General features: G+C 36.0%; 1 protein-coding gene across 2 annotated transcripts in view; it reads right to left on the bottom strand.

The window, feature by feature from the left end:
* LOC136028410 (longitudinals lacking protein, isoforms H/M/V-like) overlaps window positions 1-14,652 on the bottom strand; it is a 203,602-nt gene that overhangs the window by 102,440 nt on the left and 86,510 nt on the right. For both annotated transcript variants that reach the window (XM_065706243.1, XM_065706244.1), the window contains exon 9: window positions 3,652-3,798. In XM_065706243.1, the coding sequence (XP_065562315.1) occupies window positions 3,652-3,798 (147 nt within the window). The remainder of the gene's footprint in view (window positions 1-3,651; window positions 3,799-14,652) is intronic.

Below are 14,652 nucleotides of genomic sequence, written 5' to 3' on the forward strand. Positions count from 1 at the left end.
AAATACGAATTTTTAAGAACACAGAATGACCGTCCCTAAGCACATCCCAATATGTGCATGTTTCACAAAAAAGCTTCATTTCCAGCAAAATTTGTTTTATAAAGGGTTTCTGAAATGATTACATATTGAAGGCTAAAATTGCGAAACACAGGTCCGAACTCGTTAAGAGCAGGTTTAGAAAATGGTGGACATGTCTCGCCCTGTTGAAATCTTAGGGATTTTCGAACCCACCTCATTATTTCAAGTTCCAAAGTAGGCTCCTTGGGCCTGTCCTGCTCCAGCATCCCACCACTTTAAACACAAAGAGACATTGCGCCTGTTTTGACTCGGGATCATTTAAGAAATATTAAGGTACTCTTGAGAAATTGTAAGTCCAAGATCAAAGGATATAAGCTCAAACTCATTTTTCTTAGGTCGGTCTAAAAATTTCCTTCTATTGTTTTGTTCAGTCTTACTTCTCTTATTGCCCTACTATAAAGATGTCATCTTATTTCTTTCTGATCAACAGTTCGTGGTAAAGAACTGTAGTAAGGAGCGACCCGACTCAATAGTAACTAAAACTCTAAAAAATGGAATTTTGATCCCAATAGCTACATCAAAAGAATTGCATTTTAGTGCTGATTTTAAATATATAAGTTTCACCAAGTTTAATCTTACCCATCAAAAGTTACGAATCTGAGAAAATTTGCCTTATTTTAGAAAATAGGGGGAACAACCCCTAAAAGTCATACAATCTTAACGAAAATCATACCATGAGATTTAGCGTATCAGAGAACCCTACTGTAGAAGTTTCAAGCTCCTATCTAAAAAAAAATGTGAAATTTTGTATTTTTTTGCTAGAAGGCAGATCACGGATGCGTGTTTAGTTGTTTGTTTGTTTTTTGTTTGTTTTTTTTTCCCAGGGGTGATCGTATCGACCCGGTGGTCCAAGTCTCTTACGCGAGGGCTAATTCTAACGGAAATGAAAAGTTCTTGTGCCCTTTTTAAGTGACCAAAAAATTGGAGGGCACCTAAGCCCCTCCCCCGCTAATTATTCTCCCAAAGTCACCGGATCAAAATTCTGAGACAGCCATTTTATTCAACGTAGTCAAAAAACCTTATAACTATGTCTTTGGAGACGACTTACTCCCCCACAGTCCCCGTGGGAGGGGCCAGAAGTTACAAACTTTGACCAGTGCTTACATATAGTAATGGTTATTTGGAAGTGTACAGACGTTTTCTGGGGGATTTTTAGGTTGGGGGGGTTGAAAAGAGGGGGATATGTTGGGGAACTTTCCTTGGAGAAATTTGTCAAGGGGGAAGAAATGTTTCATGAAGGGAGCGCAGGATTCTCTAGCATTATTTAAAAAAAATGAAAAAATAAATCTGAAAAGTTTTTTTCAACTGAAAGTAAGGAGAAGCATTAAAACTTAAAACGAACAGAAACTATTACGGACATGATGGGCTCACCTCCTCCTAATACCTCGTTCTTTACGCTAAAGCATTTTTAGCAATTTAAATTATTTATTCTGCGGCTTTTGTGATTCAGGGGTCATTCTTAAGAAATTGGGACAAAAATTAAGCTTAGGGTAAAGAGCGAGGTACTGACGAGGGGGTGAGCCCCTTCATATACGTAATAAAAATATGAGAATATAGAAGTTCGTTACGTAAGCTAATTTGTAAGTTACGTATATCTTTTGCTAATAAAAAGATTCGTAAAAATTTGAAGTTCTACTTGCCTTTTTAAGTAACCAAAAAATCGGAGGGCAACTAAGCCTCCTCCGCCACTCCTTTTTTTCAAAATCATTCGATCAAAACTATGAGAAAGCCATTTAGCCAAAAAAAAAAAATTTATGCAAATTTCGTTTTAATAATTCATCTGCGGAGAGCCAAAATCAAAACATGCATTGATTAAAAAACGTTCAGAAATTAATAAAAAAAAAGTTTTTTTAACGGAAAGTAAGGAGCGACATTAAAACTTAAAACGAACAAAAATTACTTCGTATGTGAAAGGGACTGCTTCCTCATCAACGCCCCACTCTTTACGCTAAAGTTTTTTTACTGTTTTAAAAAGTAGAGTTAAGAGAAAGAGTCAAACTTTAGCGTAAAGAGCGGGGTGTTGGTAGAGACTTGAGAAGATATGTTGATCCCTGTTCCACACTGGTATTTGGAATTATTGCAGAGAACTGGACATTAAAAGGAGCGACATTAAAACTTAAAACGAACAAAAACTACTTCGTATATGAAAGGGGCTGCTTCCTCATCAACGCCCCGCTCTTTACGCTAAATTTTTTTACTGTTTTAAAAAGTAGAGTTAAGAGAAAGAGTCAAACTTTAGCGTAAAGAGCGGAGCGTTGGTACAGACTTGAGAAGATGTGTTGATCCCCGTCCTACACTGGTATTCGGGATTGTTGCAGAAAATTGGAACTTGGAAAGTTACGACGTTAAAAAACGACTATCATATAGACATTTTGACTGACGAATTCAGAAAATTCGAACTAGACTTATTAGGTGTTTCAGAAACTCATATCCCAGGGGTAGGAAGCATGAAATTAGGTGACATAGAATTCGTTTACTCAGGCATGAAGGATGGGGTACATAGACACGGAGTAGGGATCGTGATGAATAAGAAAGCTGTTAAGTCTTGTTTAGGCTGGGAAGGAATTAATAATAGAATACTAATTGCTCATTGTATGATTGAAAAGTTCAGGGTATCAGTTATAGTACTATATGCCATTGTAGAACCAACTGACGGAGATACCAGTGACTCAGATGAATTTTACTTACAGTTAAAGGAGCAAATAGACAGGGTTCCAGGTAGAAATAAGAAGTTTTTACTAGGAGATTTTAACGCTCAGGTCGGTGGAAATAGGGATAGATGGTATCGTAGCCTAGGTAAATTTGGAGTAGGAAAAGAAAACAGTAATGGCTACAGACTTTAGCAATTTTGTAGGTTTAACTATCTAGTTATAACCAATACGGGGTTTGGTTATAAAATGGCCAATAAATTAGCATAGTAATCACATGAGGATAGGACAACCAACCAGTTATAGTAAATCGAAGACTGGCAGTATCAACCCAAGATACTAGGGTACATAGGACTGATGTTATTCACGTTAAAAGTAAACATCACCATCCAGTAGTATCTAGAGTTAATTTAAAGCTGAAATTTCGGAAGGGTAACAACCTCCCGGGAAGTTATGATGTTGGTAAACTCCAAAATGAGAATTTAAGAGAAATCTTCCATGAACAGTTGAATACTAAACTTGAGAGTTTAAAATTTGACAACATGGAAGATGGTTGGAACAACTTTAGAAAAACAATTTGTGAAGTTTCTGATGGTCTCTTAGGGAAGAAAGTTAGGACTACAACTAGGAATATTAGTGAAAAAGGTTTATGTTAAATAGGGAGGAGAAGGGGCTTGTAAAAGAATTATCTAAGTGATAGATCATATAAAAACAAAAGGAATGTAAAGAAGCACTCAACACTTCATATGAAAACAAAAGGACTGAAAAGAATGTGAAGAAAGAACACGGCACATTCTTTATATCCCCCCTCCCAACTCAAAGCCCAAGCTGCATCACTGGTTCTTTCTGTAAATGTATAGTAAAATAATGTGAACTGAAAAGCTTCCTTTCGAGGTCATATTTCTGCTACGTTATATTTACATACCTTAAGCATGTCAGAGGTGATCTTATCCGTAGGTCTTGGTATTAGTCTTGGTAGTTTTCTAGGTAATTCCTCCCAGTTTTTCTGAATTCCAGAATTAGTTTCATGATCTTCAAGCTGATGCTCTTCATGTAGATAATCTGGATCCAGCTACAATCAAGAAAACAACTTAAAAGAAATGAAGTTGAAAAAAAGCCCATGTAATATATACCTCTTTCAAAACAGGACAATCCCCCCCCCCTCGAGCTCATTCAAACGTAAATTTAAAACTCTATTTTAAGTGAACATACAGATTACATCAGGGGAAAGTTTGTTTTCTTGTTATTTTAGGGCACCAAACTAGGACTTAAACCCGAAGAAGACGAATTTGCAATCAAATTAAAATTCTGATAAGCTAACGGTGGCAGTACTGGATTCAACCAAGTTGATTCGATTTATTTGTAATTAAATAAAAAAAACTAGTTTTTTAACTGAAGAAGGAGCGACATTATAACTTAAAACGAACAAAAATTACTCCGTATATGAAATGGGTTGTCCCCGCCGCAATTTCTCGCTCTTTACGCTAAAGTTTTTAATTGTTTTAAAAAGTAGAATTGTGGCAAAGAGTCAAACTTTAGCGTAAAGAGCGAGGGATTGCGGAGGGGACAACCCATTTCATATACGGAGTAATTTCTGCTCGTTTTAAGTTTTAATGTCGCTCTTTACTTTCAGATAAGAAAACTAGTTTTTTTTTCATTTAATTTCTGAACGTTTTTGAATTAATGCATGTTTGATTTTGGCTCTCCGCACATAAATTATTAACATGAAATTTGCATTCCAATTCTTTTTTTGGTTAAATGGCTTTCTCTTAGTTTTGATCAGATTTTGAGAAATAAGGGATGGGGAAGGAGACCTAGTTGCCCTCCAATTTTTCGGTTACTTAAAAAGGCAACTAGAACTTTTTAATTTTTTAACGAACGTTTTTATTAGTAAAAAATATACATAACTTAAGAATTAACTTACGTAACAAACTTTTATATTCTTATATTTTTATTATCTATATGAGGGGGTTGATCCCCTCGTTAATACCTCGCTCTTTACACTAAATCTTATGTTTTGTCCCAATTCTTTAAGAATGACCCCTGAATCAGAAAGGCAGTAAAATAAATAGTTGAAATTACTAAAAATATTTTAGCATAAAGAGCAAGGTATTTATCTCCTCCTAAATACCTCGCAATTTATGCTAAAGTATTTTTAGAACCCATCATATGCGTAATAATCTCAGTTCGTTTTAAGTTTTAGTGCTACTCCTTACTTTCAATTGAAAAAAAAACTTTTTCAAGTTTATTTTTTCATTGTTTTTTTTTATATAGTAATGCTAGAAAATTCCGCACCTTTTTCATTGAATTTATCTTCCCCCATGACATATTCCTCCACGGAAAGATCCTCCCACATAGCCCCTCCCCTCAACCCCACCCCCAAACCAAAAAATCCCCCTGAATACGTCTGTACACTTCCGAATAACCATTACTGTATGTAAACACAGGTCAAAGTTTGTAACTTGCAGCCCCTCCCCCAGGGACTGTGGGGGAGTGAATCATCCCCAAAGACATAGTTATTATCTCAAAATCTCAAAGTTTTGATCCGTTGACTTTGGGAAAAATTGAACGTGGGAGGGGGCCTAGGTGCCCTCCAATTTTTTTGTCACTTAAAAAGGGCACTGGAACTTTTCATTTCCGTTAGAATGAGCCCTCTTGCGACATTCTAGGACCACTTGGTCGATACGATGACCCCTGGAAAAAAAAATATAAATAAACACGCACCCGTGATCTGTCTTCTGGCAAAAAAAAAGGAAATTCCACATTTTTGTAGATAGGAGCTTGATTTTTGCAATAGGGTTCTCTGATACGCTGAATGCGAGGGTGTGATTTTCGTTAAGATTCTATGACTTTTAGGGAGTGTTTCCCCCTATTTTCCAAAATAAGGCAAATTTTCTCAGGCTCATAACTTTTGATGACAAGGACTAAATTTGATGAAACTTATATATTTAAAATCAGCATAAAAATTCCCTTTTTTAGATTTTCGTTTACTATTGAGCCGGGTCGCTCCTTACTACAGTTCGTTCCGACGAACTGTTTGATGATCTTAAGCTACTACTTTTGATGCTCTGTAATTGCGTATCAGCTATAATGAGGGGAGTGGGCGGGTCATTGCTTAGGTGCGGACAGGGTAGATTTCTAAAAAGAACATTTTAATTGACAAACTGCTGACTGTTCATGAGGCTTCAGAGAAAATATTGAAAGAGGTAGGGCGGGAGTAGGAATGAATTAAATTGTTTCTCTATACAGCTAAAATGTTTCATTCCCATATCTAGCAGCACTGATGTGGAAAAGGCAAGGCAGATCATCATCAGCCCCGCCAGTAAACTAGCCCCGCCCGCCTATATCTACCAGTACAGAGGTGGAAAAGGCAAGGCAGATCATCATCAGCCCCGTCAGTAAACTAGCCCCGCCCGCCTATATCTACCAGCACAGAGGTGGAAAAGGCAAGGCAGATCATCATCAGCCCCGTCAGTAAACTATCCCCACCCGCCTATATCTACCAGCACAGAGGTGGAAAAGGCAGATCATCATCAGCCCCGTCAGTAGACTAGCCCCGCCCGCCTATATCTACCAGCACAGAGGTGGAAAAGGCAAGGCAGATCATCATCAGCCCCGCCAGTAAACTAGCCCCGCCCGCCTATATCTACCAGTACAGAGGTAGAAAAGGCAAGGCAGATCATCATCAGCCCCGTCAGTAAACTAGCCCTGCCCGCCTATATCTACCAGCACAGAGGTGGAAAAGGCAAGGCAGATCATCATCAGCCCCGTCAGTAAACTAGCCCCGCCCGCCTATATCTACCAGCACAGAGGTGGAAAAGGCAAGGCAGATCATCATCAGCCCCGTCAGTAAACTAGCCCCGCCCGCCTATATCTACCAGCATAGAGGTGGAAAAGGCAAGGCAGATCATCATCAGCCCCGCCAGTAAACTTCTTTGGGAGGGCAAATACTGCTGGTAGGCTAACTTAGTTTTCAGCAATTTTAAATGGAGTTATTTTCTTTTTCTATTTGTATAAAGTACTTTGATGTATTTAAAGAAATGTATGTACTGTATTTATCGATAAGAAAATCCTATTGCAGAGGTTGTGATGGCTTCAGTTATGTAGAAGATCAAAAGCCTCACAGAATTTCCATCCATACTAACAATAATACTCCTTTTCATCCAACCGAAATTCTTTAGTAGTAATATTAACAAGAAACTTTTACCAAAATTACCATTCAATGCCAATTTTTAAGTACATTCAAATTTTATCCAAAATTGATATTGCAAACTTAAACGTAGGATAGTTCTAATCAACATACAATTATTTATTTACACATTTTAAAATCAATTAATCAGGGATTTAAGGGACCGGTACTTCGAATTATGTCTTGCTTAGGCGTAGGTATGATTTGGAAAACAACCAGAAATTAAATAAAAAAGAGCTTTTCAAATAGAAGCAAGGGAAAGATTTGAAACCTATTTGAACAGATTGCTCTTTATATTAAGGGGGCTGTCTCTTTCTTAGCTCCTAACCCTAAACTGTGAAGTTTGGCTTTTTTCTAATTTTTTAAGAAGATTTGCAATTGGAAAGATAAGATTTTTCAAAGTACTAAAAAACTTTTGTTTAATGAACAAGATGTTGAGAAGGGGGCAGTCCCCCTTATATGCAGAATAACTTATATTTGTTTTAAGTTCTAAACTTGCTCCTTAGTTTATTTGAAAACCTTTTCTTTTTGTTTAATTACATTTCATGACACACTAAAGTTTTATAACGCCAAAAAAAGACCAATATTTCAATGACGTCTGTTTAGATTTATATGGGTAATCAAACAGTTCGTAGTAACGAACTGTAAGGAGTGATCTGGCTCAATAGTAACCGAAACTTTAAAAACGAAATTTTGATACAAATAAACATATCAAAAGAATTGAATTAATATGCTGATTCCGAATATATAAGTTTCATTAAGTTTAATGTTACCCATCAAAACCTACGAGCCTGAGAAAATTTCTCTGATTTTAAAAAGAAGGGGGAAAAGCTCTATCTAAGTCATAGAAATTTAATGAAAATCACACCATCGAATTAAGGGTATCACAGAACCCTGCTGTAGAGGTTTCAAGCTCCTTACACAAACGAACTCTTTTTGATACTATTACCAAAGACTAAGATACGATACCTGCAAAAATGTGGAATTTAGTAATTCTTGCCGGAAGAAGGATCACGGATATGTGCATGGGCTCCGGCAAAAGAAGGGGGCAGGGAGGGGGGTGCCCTACCCCCTCCCCAGAAATTTGGGACTATGAAGTAATTAAATGGAAAACGAAGGAAAAAGAGCATAATAGGGGAAAACTAGGGGGGAAATGTGTGTTGTCCCATTGTTGGCTGCCTGGAAATAGATTTGGCCCTTAATAGGAAAAAATTAAGTTCTGCTTTGTGACTAAGTGACCCCTTTCCAGTTTTTCACAAACATGTTTTCTATATGATTTGGCTGGAGTAACACAAAAAAAATCGATTTCTTCATAGTAAAGAATGGTAAGTAAATAATGATCCTTGTCAATTATGAAAGTGTAAGAGCCTAACTATTGATAACATTCAGTCAAAGAATCAGCGTTTTATGGTGATCCTAAATATGTATTTTTTATTAGGAATTGGTGCAGTAATTATTATACAAGAAAGTTTGTATAATTATAGAAAACACAATGAAAACAACTTAATAAGGGGCAATTTCGGTAAAAATATGCCGTCAATTTTTGCTTACATTGCAAAAGTACCCACGAGCTGATATACGAAGCCACTATAATCAGTAATATTTCTCCTGAACGGAATGCTGGGAATTTTTGCACTTTCCCTCTGAGCAGATACATTTTTTCTGTATTTTATTACATTTTTTCTAGAGGTAATTGTATTTATCTAGTTGTAACTTGAAAAAGAATTTTTTTTTTTTTACAGTTATGAAGTATAGAAGAATCGAATATATTAGTATTTGGTGTTCAAAATTAGATCAAAAATACTGAATTAAAAAATTTTATTTTGATTTTCTTAATTTTAGTTCTGATGTTTTACTTTGAACAAACTGCTTTGGTAATGCGTTACTTTTTATAAGCAATTGATTCTGAAGGCATCAAATATTTTCGCGTTTGATAACCAAGTTCAAAACTTTCAATATTGTTAAAAAATATCAGCCCAACACTTCGGCATTGCTCAACAGAACTGAAGGCTGGGAGTTAACATCCTAGTTTTTGCAACTAGGCTATTGTTTTGTAATTAATAATTTTTTTTTCATTTTTTTTACTTTTACTTTAATTGATATCCTTTTCCATTGCCTTTAGAAAAATCTTTGTCTCTAAGCTTCATTAAAAGTTTTTTTTTCATTTTGCATACAATTTAATTGTTCTTTTTATTTGAGAGTTTTCCCTAAAGTATTTAAAACAAACTTATTCCTATGAAAAAAAAAATCCTGAAATATATTCCCTGTCACTCAACCACCATATTTTGGCGTTTGCCTCCTCCCCCTGGAAAATTTTCTGCCGGCGCTCTTTGCATGTTCTTTGTATTTTGTTGTTTTTTTTCCAAGGGTGATCGCATCGACCCAGTGGGCCTTAAACGTCGAGAGAGGGCTTATTTTAATGGAAATGAAAAGTACTAGTGCCTTTTTCAAGTTACCAAAAATTAGAGGGAAACTGGGCCCTTCCCATGCCACTTTCTTCCCAAAATCGTCCGATCAAAATTTTGAAATAGCTTTCTTTTCAGCATAGTCAAAAACGAGTCCACAGTCCCTGTGGGAGGGGCTGCAGGTTACAAACTTTGACAAGCGTTTACATATAGTAATGGTTATTGGGAAGAGTACAGACACTTTCAGGGGGAATTTCACCTCCTCGTAATACCTCGCTCTTCACGCTAAAGTAATTTTATTACTTTCAACTATTTATTCTACGGTCTTTGTGATTAAAGGGTCATTCCTAAGGAATTGTGACAAAATTTAAGCTTTAGCGTAAACAGCAAGGTACTGACGAGGGGGTGAGCCCCCTCATACACGTAATAAAAATATACGAAACCAGAAGTTCGTTACGTAAGTTAATTCGTAAGTTACGTATATTTTTTATTAACAAATACGTTCGTAAAAAAGTAAAAGTTCTGGTTGCCTTTTTAAATAACCAACAATAGTTAAGAGCTTATATGGCACTTGTGACGATGTCAAAAGAGCGAAGAGCCAAGAGCTCATATGGCATGAGCTCTAGAAAAATACCATGAATCAATAGATTGATTTAAAAGAAAAATTAGAGGCTTAATGCTGGTCGGGATTTAAAATAAGAGCTCTAAAACATGATATCTTTCTAAATATCAAATTTCGTTACGATCCGTTCACCCATTCGTTAGTTAAAAATACATCATTTTTTCTGATTTTTCCGAATCAACCATCCCCCCACTCCCCCCAGATGATCAAATCGAGGAAACGACTAATTTTAATTTAATCTTGACTATTCTCTGATACACCTGTCAAATTGCATTGTGTTTGCTTATCTGGAAGTGCCTAAACTAGCATAACTGGGATCAAAAGACTGACAGACCGACAGAATTTTCGATCACTATATGTTACTTGGAACAAACCAAGTGCCAAAAAAAATTGGAGGGTAACTAGGCCTACTCCGCCGCTTCTCTTTTTCTCAAAATCGTCCAATCAAAACTATGAGAAAGCCACTGAGCCAAAAAAATAAACTAATAGGCAAATTTCGTTTAAAATATTAATGTGCGGAGAGGCAAAATCAAAACATGCATTAATTCAAAAAGGTTCAGAAATTAAATAAAAAAACAAGTTTTTTCAACTGAAAGTAACGAGCGATATTAAAACTTAAAACGAACAGAAATTATTCCGTATATGAAACGGACTCTCCCCTCCTCGACGCCCCGGTCTTTACAATAAAGTTTTTTACTGTTTTTAAAAAATAGAGTTGAGAGAAAGAGTCAAACTTTAGCGTGAAGAGCAGGGTGCTGAGTAAACAGCAATTTCTGTTCGTTTTAAGTTTTAATGTCACTAAGTCATAAGAAAGGACTCACTCAGTCAATAAATTAGAACTTATAATTTCCTTATTAAGGGTCAAACCCTATTGGCAGGTAGCCAACAATGGAGCAGCACACATTTTTTCCATGGTTTTTTCCTATTTCGCTCTTTTTCTTTGATTTCTTTGAAATTACTTTATAGTCCCAAATTCCCAGGGGAGCCATGGCCCGCCTGCCCTCACCCTGCCGGTGCTCATGGCGCAAACCCTTTATATCAGGGAAAAAGCAAGAAGTTATGACTGAATACTCTGTGTGTATAGGAAGATTCATACATAAGCCTTGGAAAAAAGGTAGTTTTGTTGGATAAAGTCAAACTTGGGACTTTACTAATATTTTGGTCAAAGTAACTTGTTTAGATTTGAGTACCACAGTAATTTATACTAAAAAAAATATGATCCAAAAAGCCTTGCATTTTTATGCAAATGAATCAAAATTTAAACGTCACATTCAATACCCATGGGCTACATTTTAAGAGAAAGCTGAGGATACCGTAATGTTTTGAATAGGACATTGAGAGTAAATGACATGCGTGACTGAGGGGCTCTACCTCCTTTCCCCTACTTTCCTCATTCCTACATCCCCTAGAACAATGATCACAAGTACCACTGGAATTGAGCCAATGGTCAAGTTTTATTGGAAGAGGGATGTTCCAAAAGTAACTACAGGCTCAAATACCCTTTTCTGCATTCAAAGTGATGAGGTAACAAGTTCCAATCCTTACCTATGGGCATGAGGCCACACCGTGACAACGGTGACCAAAATAGTTCAATTCAAAAGTCGTATCAAATAGTTAATTCAGTAAAAAAGATTGAAATGCACACGAACTATGTTCCTGGAGGTATATTCCCTGAAATATCCTGAAAATGATATTAAATTAACTGAAACCCAATTAAAAAACTAATTTCTTTAAAAAAAAAGTAAGGAGTGGCATTAAAGCCCAAAAAGACGATTGATTGATTATACTGCCAAGGAATGGGACAGAATCTATTTTTTCAAAATGCCATTGAGGTTGTTTTGGCTTATATATTCACATTTGCTTGAAAAGACACAATTTTCAGTTCTAATGTTTAGAAGGCAACCGGTAACAAAATACTACGTTTTTGGCACTCTAAAATGCTTTCAGTTAAGCACCAGTTAAACTTTGTTGTCTTCGGAATTTTTGATTTCTGTTCCTTTGCAACCTTAATTAAAAAGTAATTATTTTCATTTGAAAGAAAACTAGTTTTTTGTATTTAATTGTTACGAATAGCGGTAAATCTTAAGGCTTGTGCGCATTTGAATACTGCGTAGAATAAAAGTGCGTAGTCGAATATTCCTGCATAAATAAGGAATAAGAGGCAGACAATTACCGGCCTGTTTCCGGAGTCAAAACAAAAGATTCTTTAAGTAGCAACTCTACTAGTAGTTGTGTTTCGGCGAGAAGAAAGTTGTCACTAAATATTATTAAATAAAAAAAACTAATTTTTTTTAGCTGAAAGTAAGGAGCGACATTAAAACTTAAAACGAACAGAAATTACTCCGTATATGAAATGGGTTGTCCCCTCCGCAATCCCTCGCTCTTTACGCTAAAGATTTTAATTGTTTTAAAAAGTAGAATTGTGGCAAAGAGTCAAACTTTAGCGTAAAGAGCGAGGGATTGCGGAGGGGACAACCCATTTCATATACGGAGTAATTTTTGTTCGTTTGAAGTTTTAATGTCGCTCCTTACTTTCAGCTAAAAAAATTAGTTTTTTTTTATTTAATTTCTGAACGTTTTTGAATTAATGCATGTTTGGTTTTGGCTCTCCGCACACAAATTATTAAAATGAAATTTGTATATTAATTCTTTTTTGGCTAAATGGCTTTCTCTTAGTTTTGATCAGACGATTTTGAGAAATAAAGGGTGGAGAAGGAGGCCTAGTTGCCCTCCAATTTTTCGGTTACTTAATTTTTCGGCAACTAGAACTTTTAATTTTTAACGAACGTTTTTATTAGTAAAAAATATAGGTAACTTAAGAATTAACTTACGTAACAAACTTTCATAACCTTATATTTTTATTATGTATACGAGGGGGTTTGTACCCTCGTTAATACCTCGCTCTTTACACTAAATCGTAAGTTTTGTCCCAATACTTTAAGAATGACCCCTGAATCAGAAAGGCCGTAGAATAAATAGTTGAAATTACTAAAAATACTTTAGCATAAAGAGCGAGGTATTTATCTCCTCCTAAATACCTCGCTCTTTATGCTAAAGTATTATTATTAGAACCCCTCATATTCGTAATAATATCTGTTCGTTTTAAGTTTCAATGCTACTCCTTCCTTTCATTTGAAAAAAGTTTTCATGTTTGTTTTTCACTGTTTTCTTATAGTAATGCTAGAAAATCCTGCGCCCTTTTCATTGAATTTTTCTTCCCCCATGACAGATTCCTCCAAGGAAAGATCCTCCAACATAGCCCCCCCTTCTCAGCCCCACCCCCAAACAAAATAAAATCCCCCTGAAAACGTCTGTACCCTTCCCAATAACCATTACTATATGTAAACACTGGTCAAAGTTTGTAACTTGCAGCCCCTCCCCCAGGGATTGTGGGGGAGTAAGTCATCCCCAAAGACATAGTTATTTTGGTTTTCGACTATGCTGAACAAAATGGCTATCTCAAAATTTTGATCCGTTGACTTTGGGAAAAAAATGAGCGTGGGAGGGGGCCTAGATGCCCTCCAATTTTTTTGGTCACTTAAAAAGGGCACTAGAACTTTTCATTTCCGTTAGAATGAGCCCTCTTGCGACATTCTAAGACGACTTGGTCGATACGATGTCCCCTGAAAAAAAAAAACAAACAAACAAACAAATAAACACGCACCTGTGATTTGTCTTCTTGCAAAAAATAGAAAATTCCACATTTTTGTAGATAGGAGCTTGAAACTTCTACAGTAGGGTCCTTTGATATGCTAAATCTGATGGTGTCATTTTCGTTAAGATCCTACGACTTTTAGGGGGTGTTTTCCCCTATTTTCTTAAATAAGGCAAATTTTCTCAGGCTTGTAACTTTTGATGGGTAAGACTAAACTTGATGAAACTTATATATTTAAAATCAGCATCAAAATGCGATTCTTTTGATGTAGCTATTGATATCAAAATTCATTTTTTCAAGGTTTTGGTTACTATTGAGCCGGGTCGCTCCTTACTACACAGTTCGTTACCACGAACTGTTTGATAAGTGAATTTCTCCAACTATAGAAAATTGTGCATCCTAAAAAAGGACTGGAAAAATAAAAGTATAAATTACATACTTTCATTTAAGAAATAATTGTCGACGCATTTTCATAGCTTGGAACCTACATAGTGCACTTAAATGCTAGTTAATATATTTTTACAAAATGTGTTTATAGTTTCCACACATCTATTTTATCAAATCATTATGGCAACATATCAATGTGTCTCCGCAAATTCTCTGTGACATATTTTTATTGGCAAACAATTCTGTTTACGTGAGATGACAGTAAACTGTCAGCAATAACTAGGACGGCAGAAATAGGCCAATTGTTAGGAAGTATTTTTGATATCAGGACTGGACCAATGGGGATAGTCAGAGCAGGGAAAAAATTATACAGAACTCTGGGGCAAAAATTATTCAGGTGTGACCTGACATATGAAACAGTGTACACCCGGCGGCGCAGGCAACTCATGGAAGAAATTGTGGTGCAAAGATATCTATGAGTAGTTTGATGAGGCGCGGTGTGGCGAAAAAAGTGGAACTTCAAGATGTGCACCAAATGGTTGAGTGTGTGTAACCCCTTGGAAAACCACTTATCTTGTTTTGTTTTTTTAAATTGAGGCCAGTTTCATCAGCTGTATACACTGATTAACACTTATCTTTATTTTTCTAATTCTAAGACAAAATTCTAT

The sequence above is a fragment of the Artemia franciscana genome, chromosome 6, assembly GCF_032884065.1.
Source record: "Artemia franciscana chromosome 6, ASM3288406v1, whole genome shotgun sequence".
NCBI classification, from domain to species: Eukaryota; Metazoa; Arthropoda; class Branchiopoda; order Anostraca; family Artemiidae; genus Artemia; species Artemia franciscana.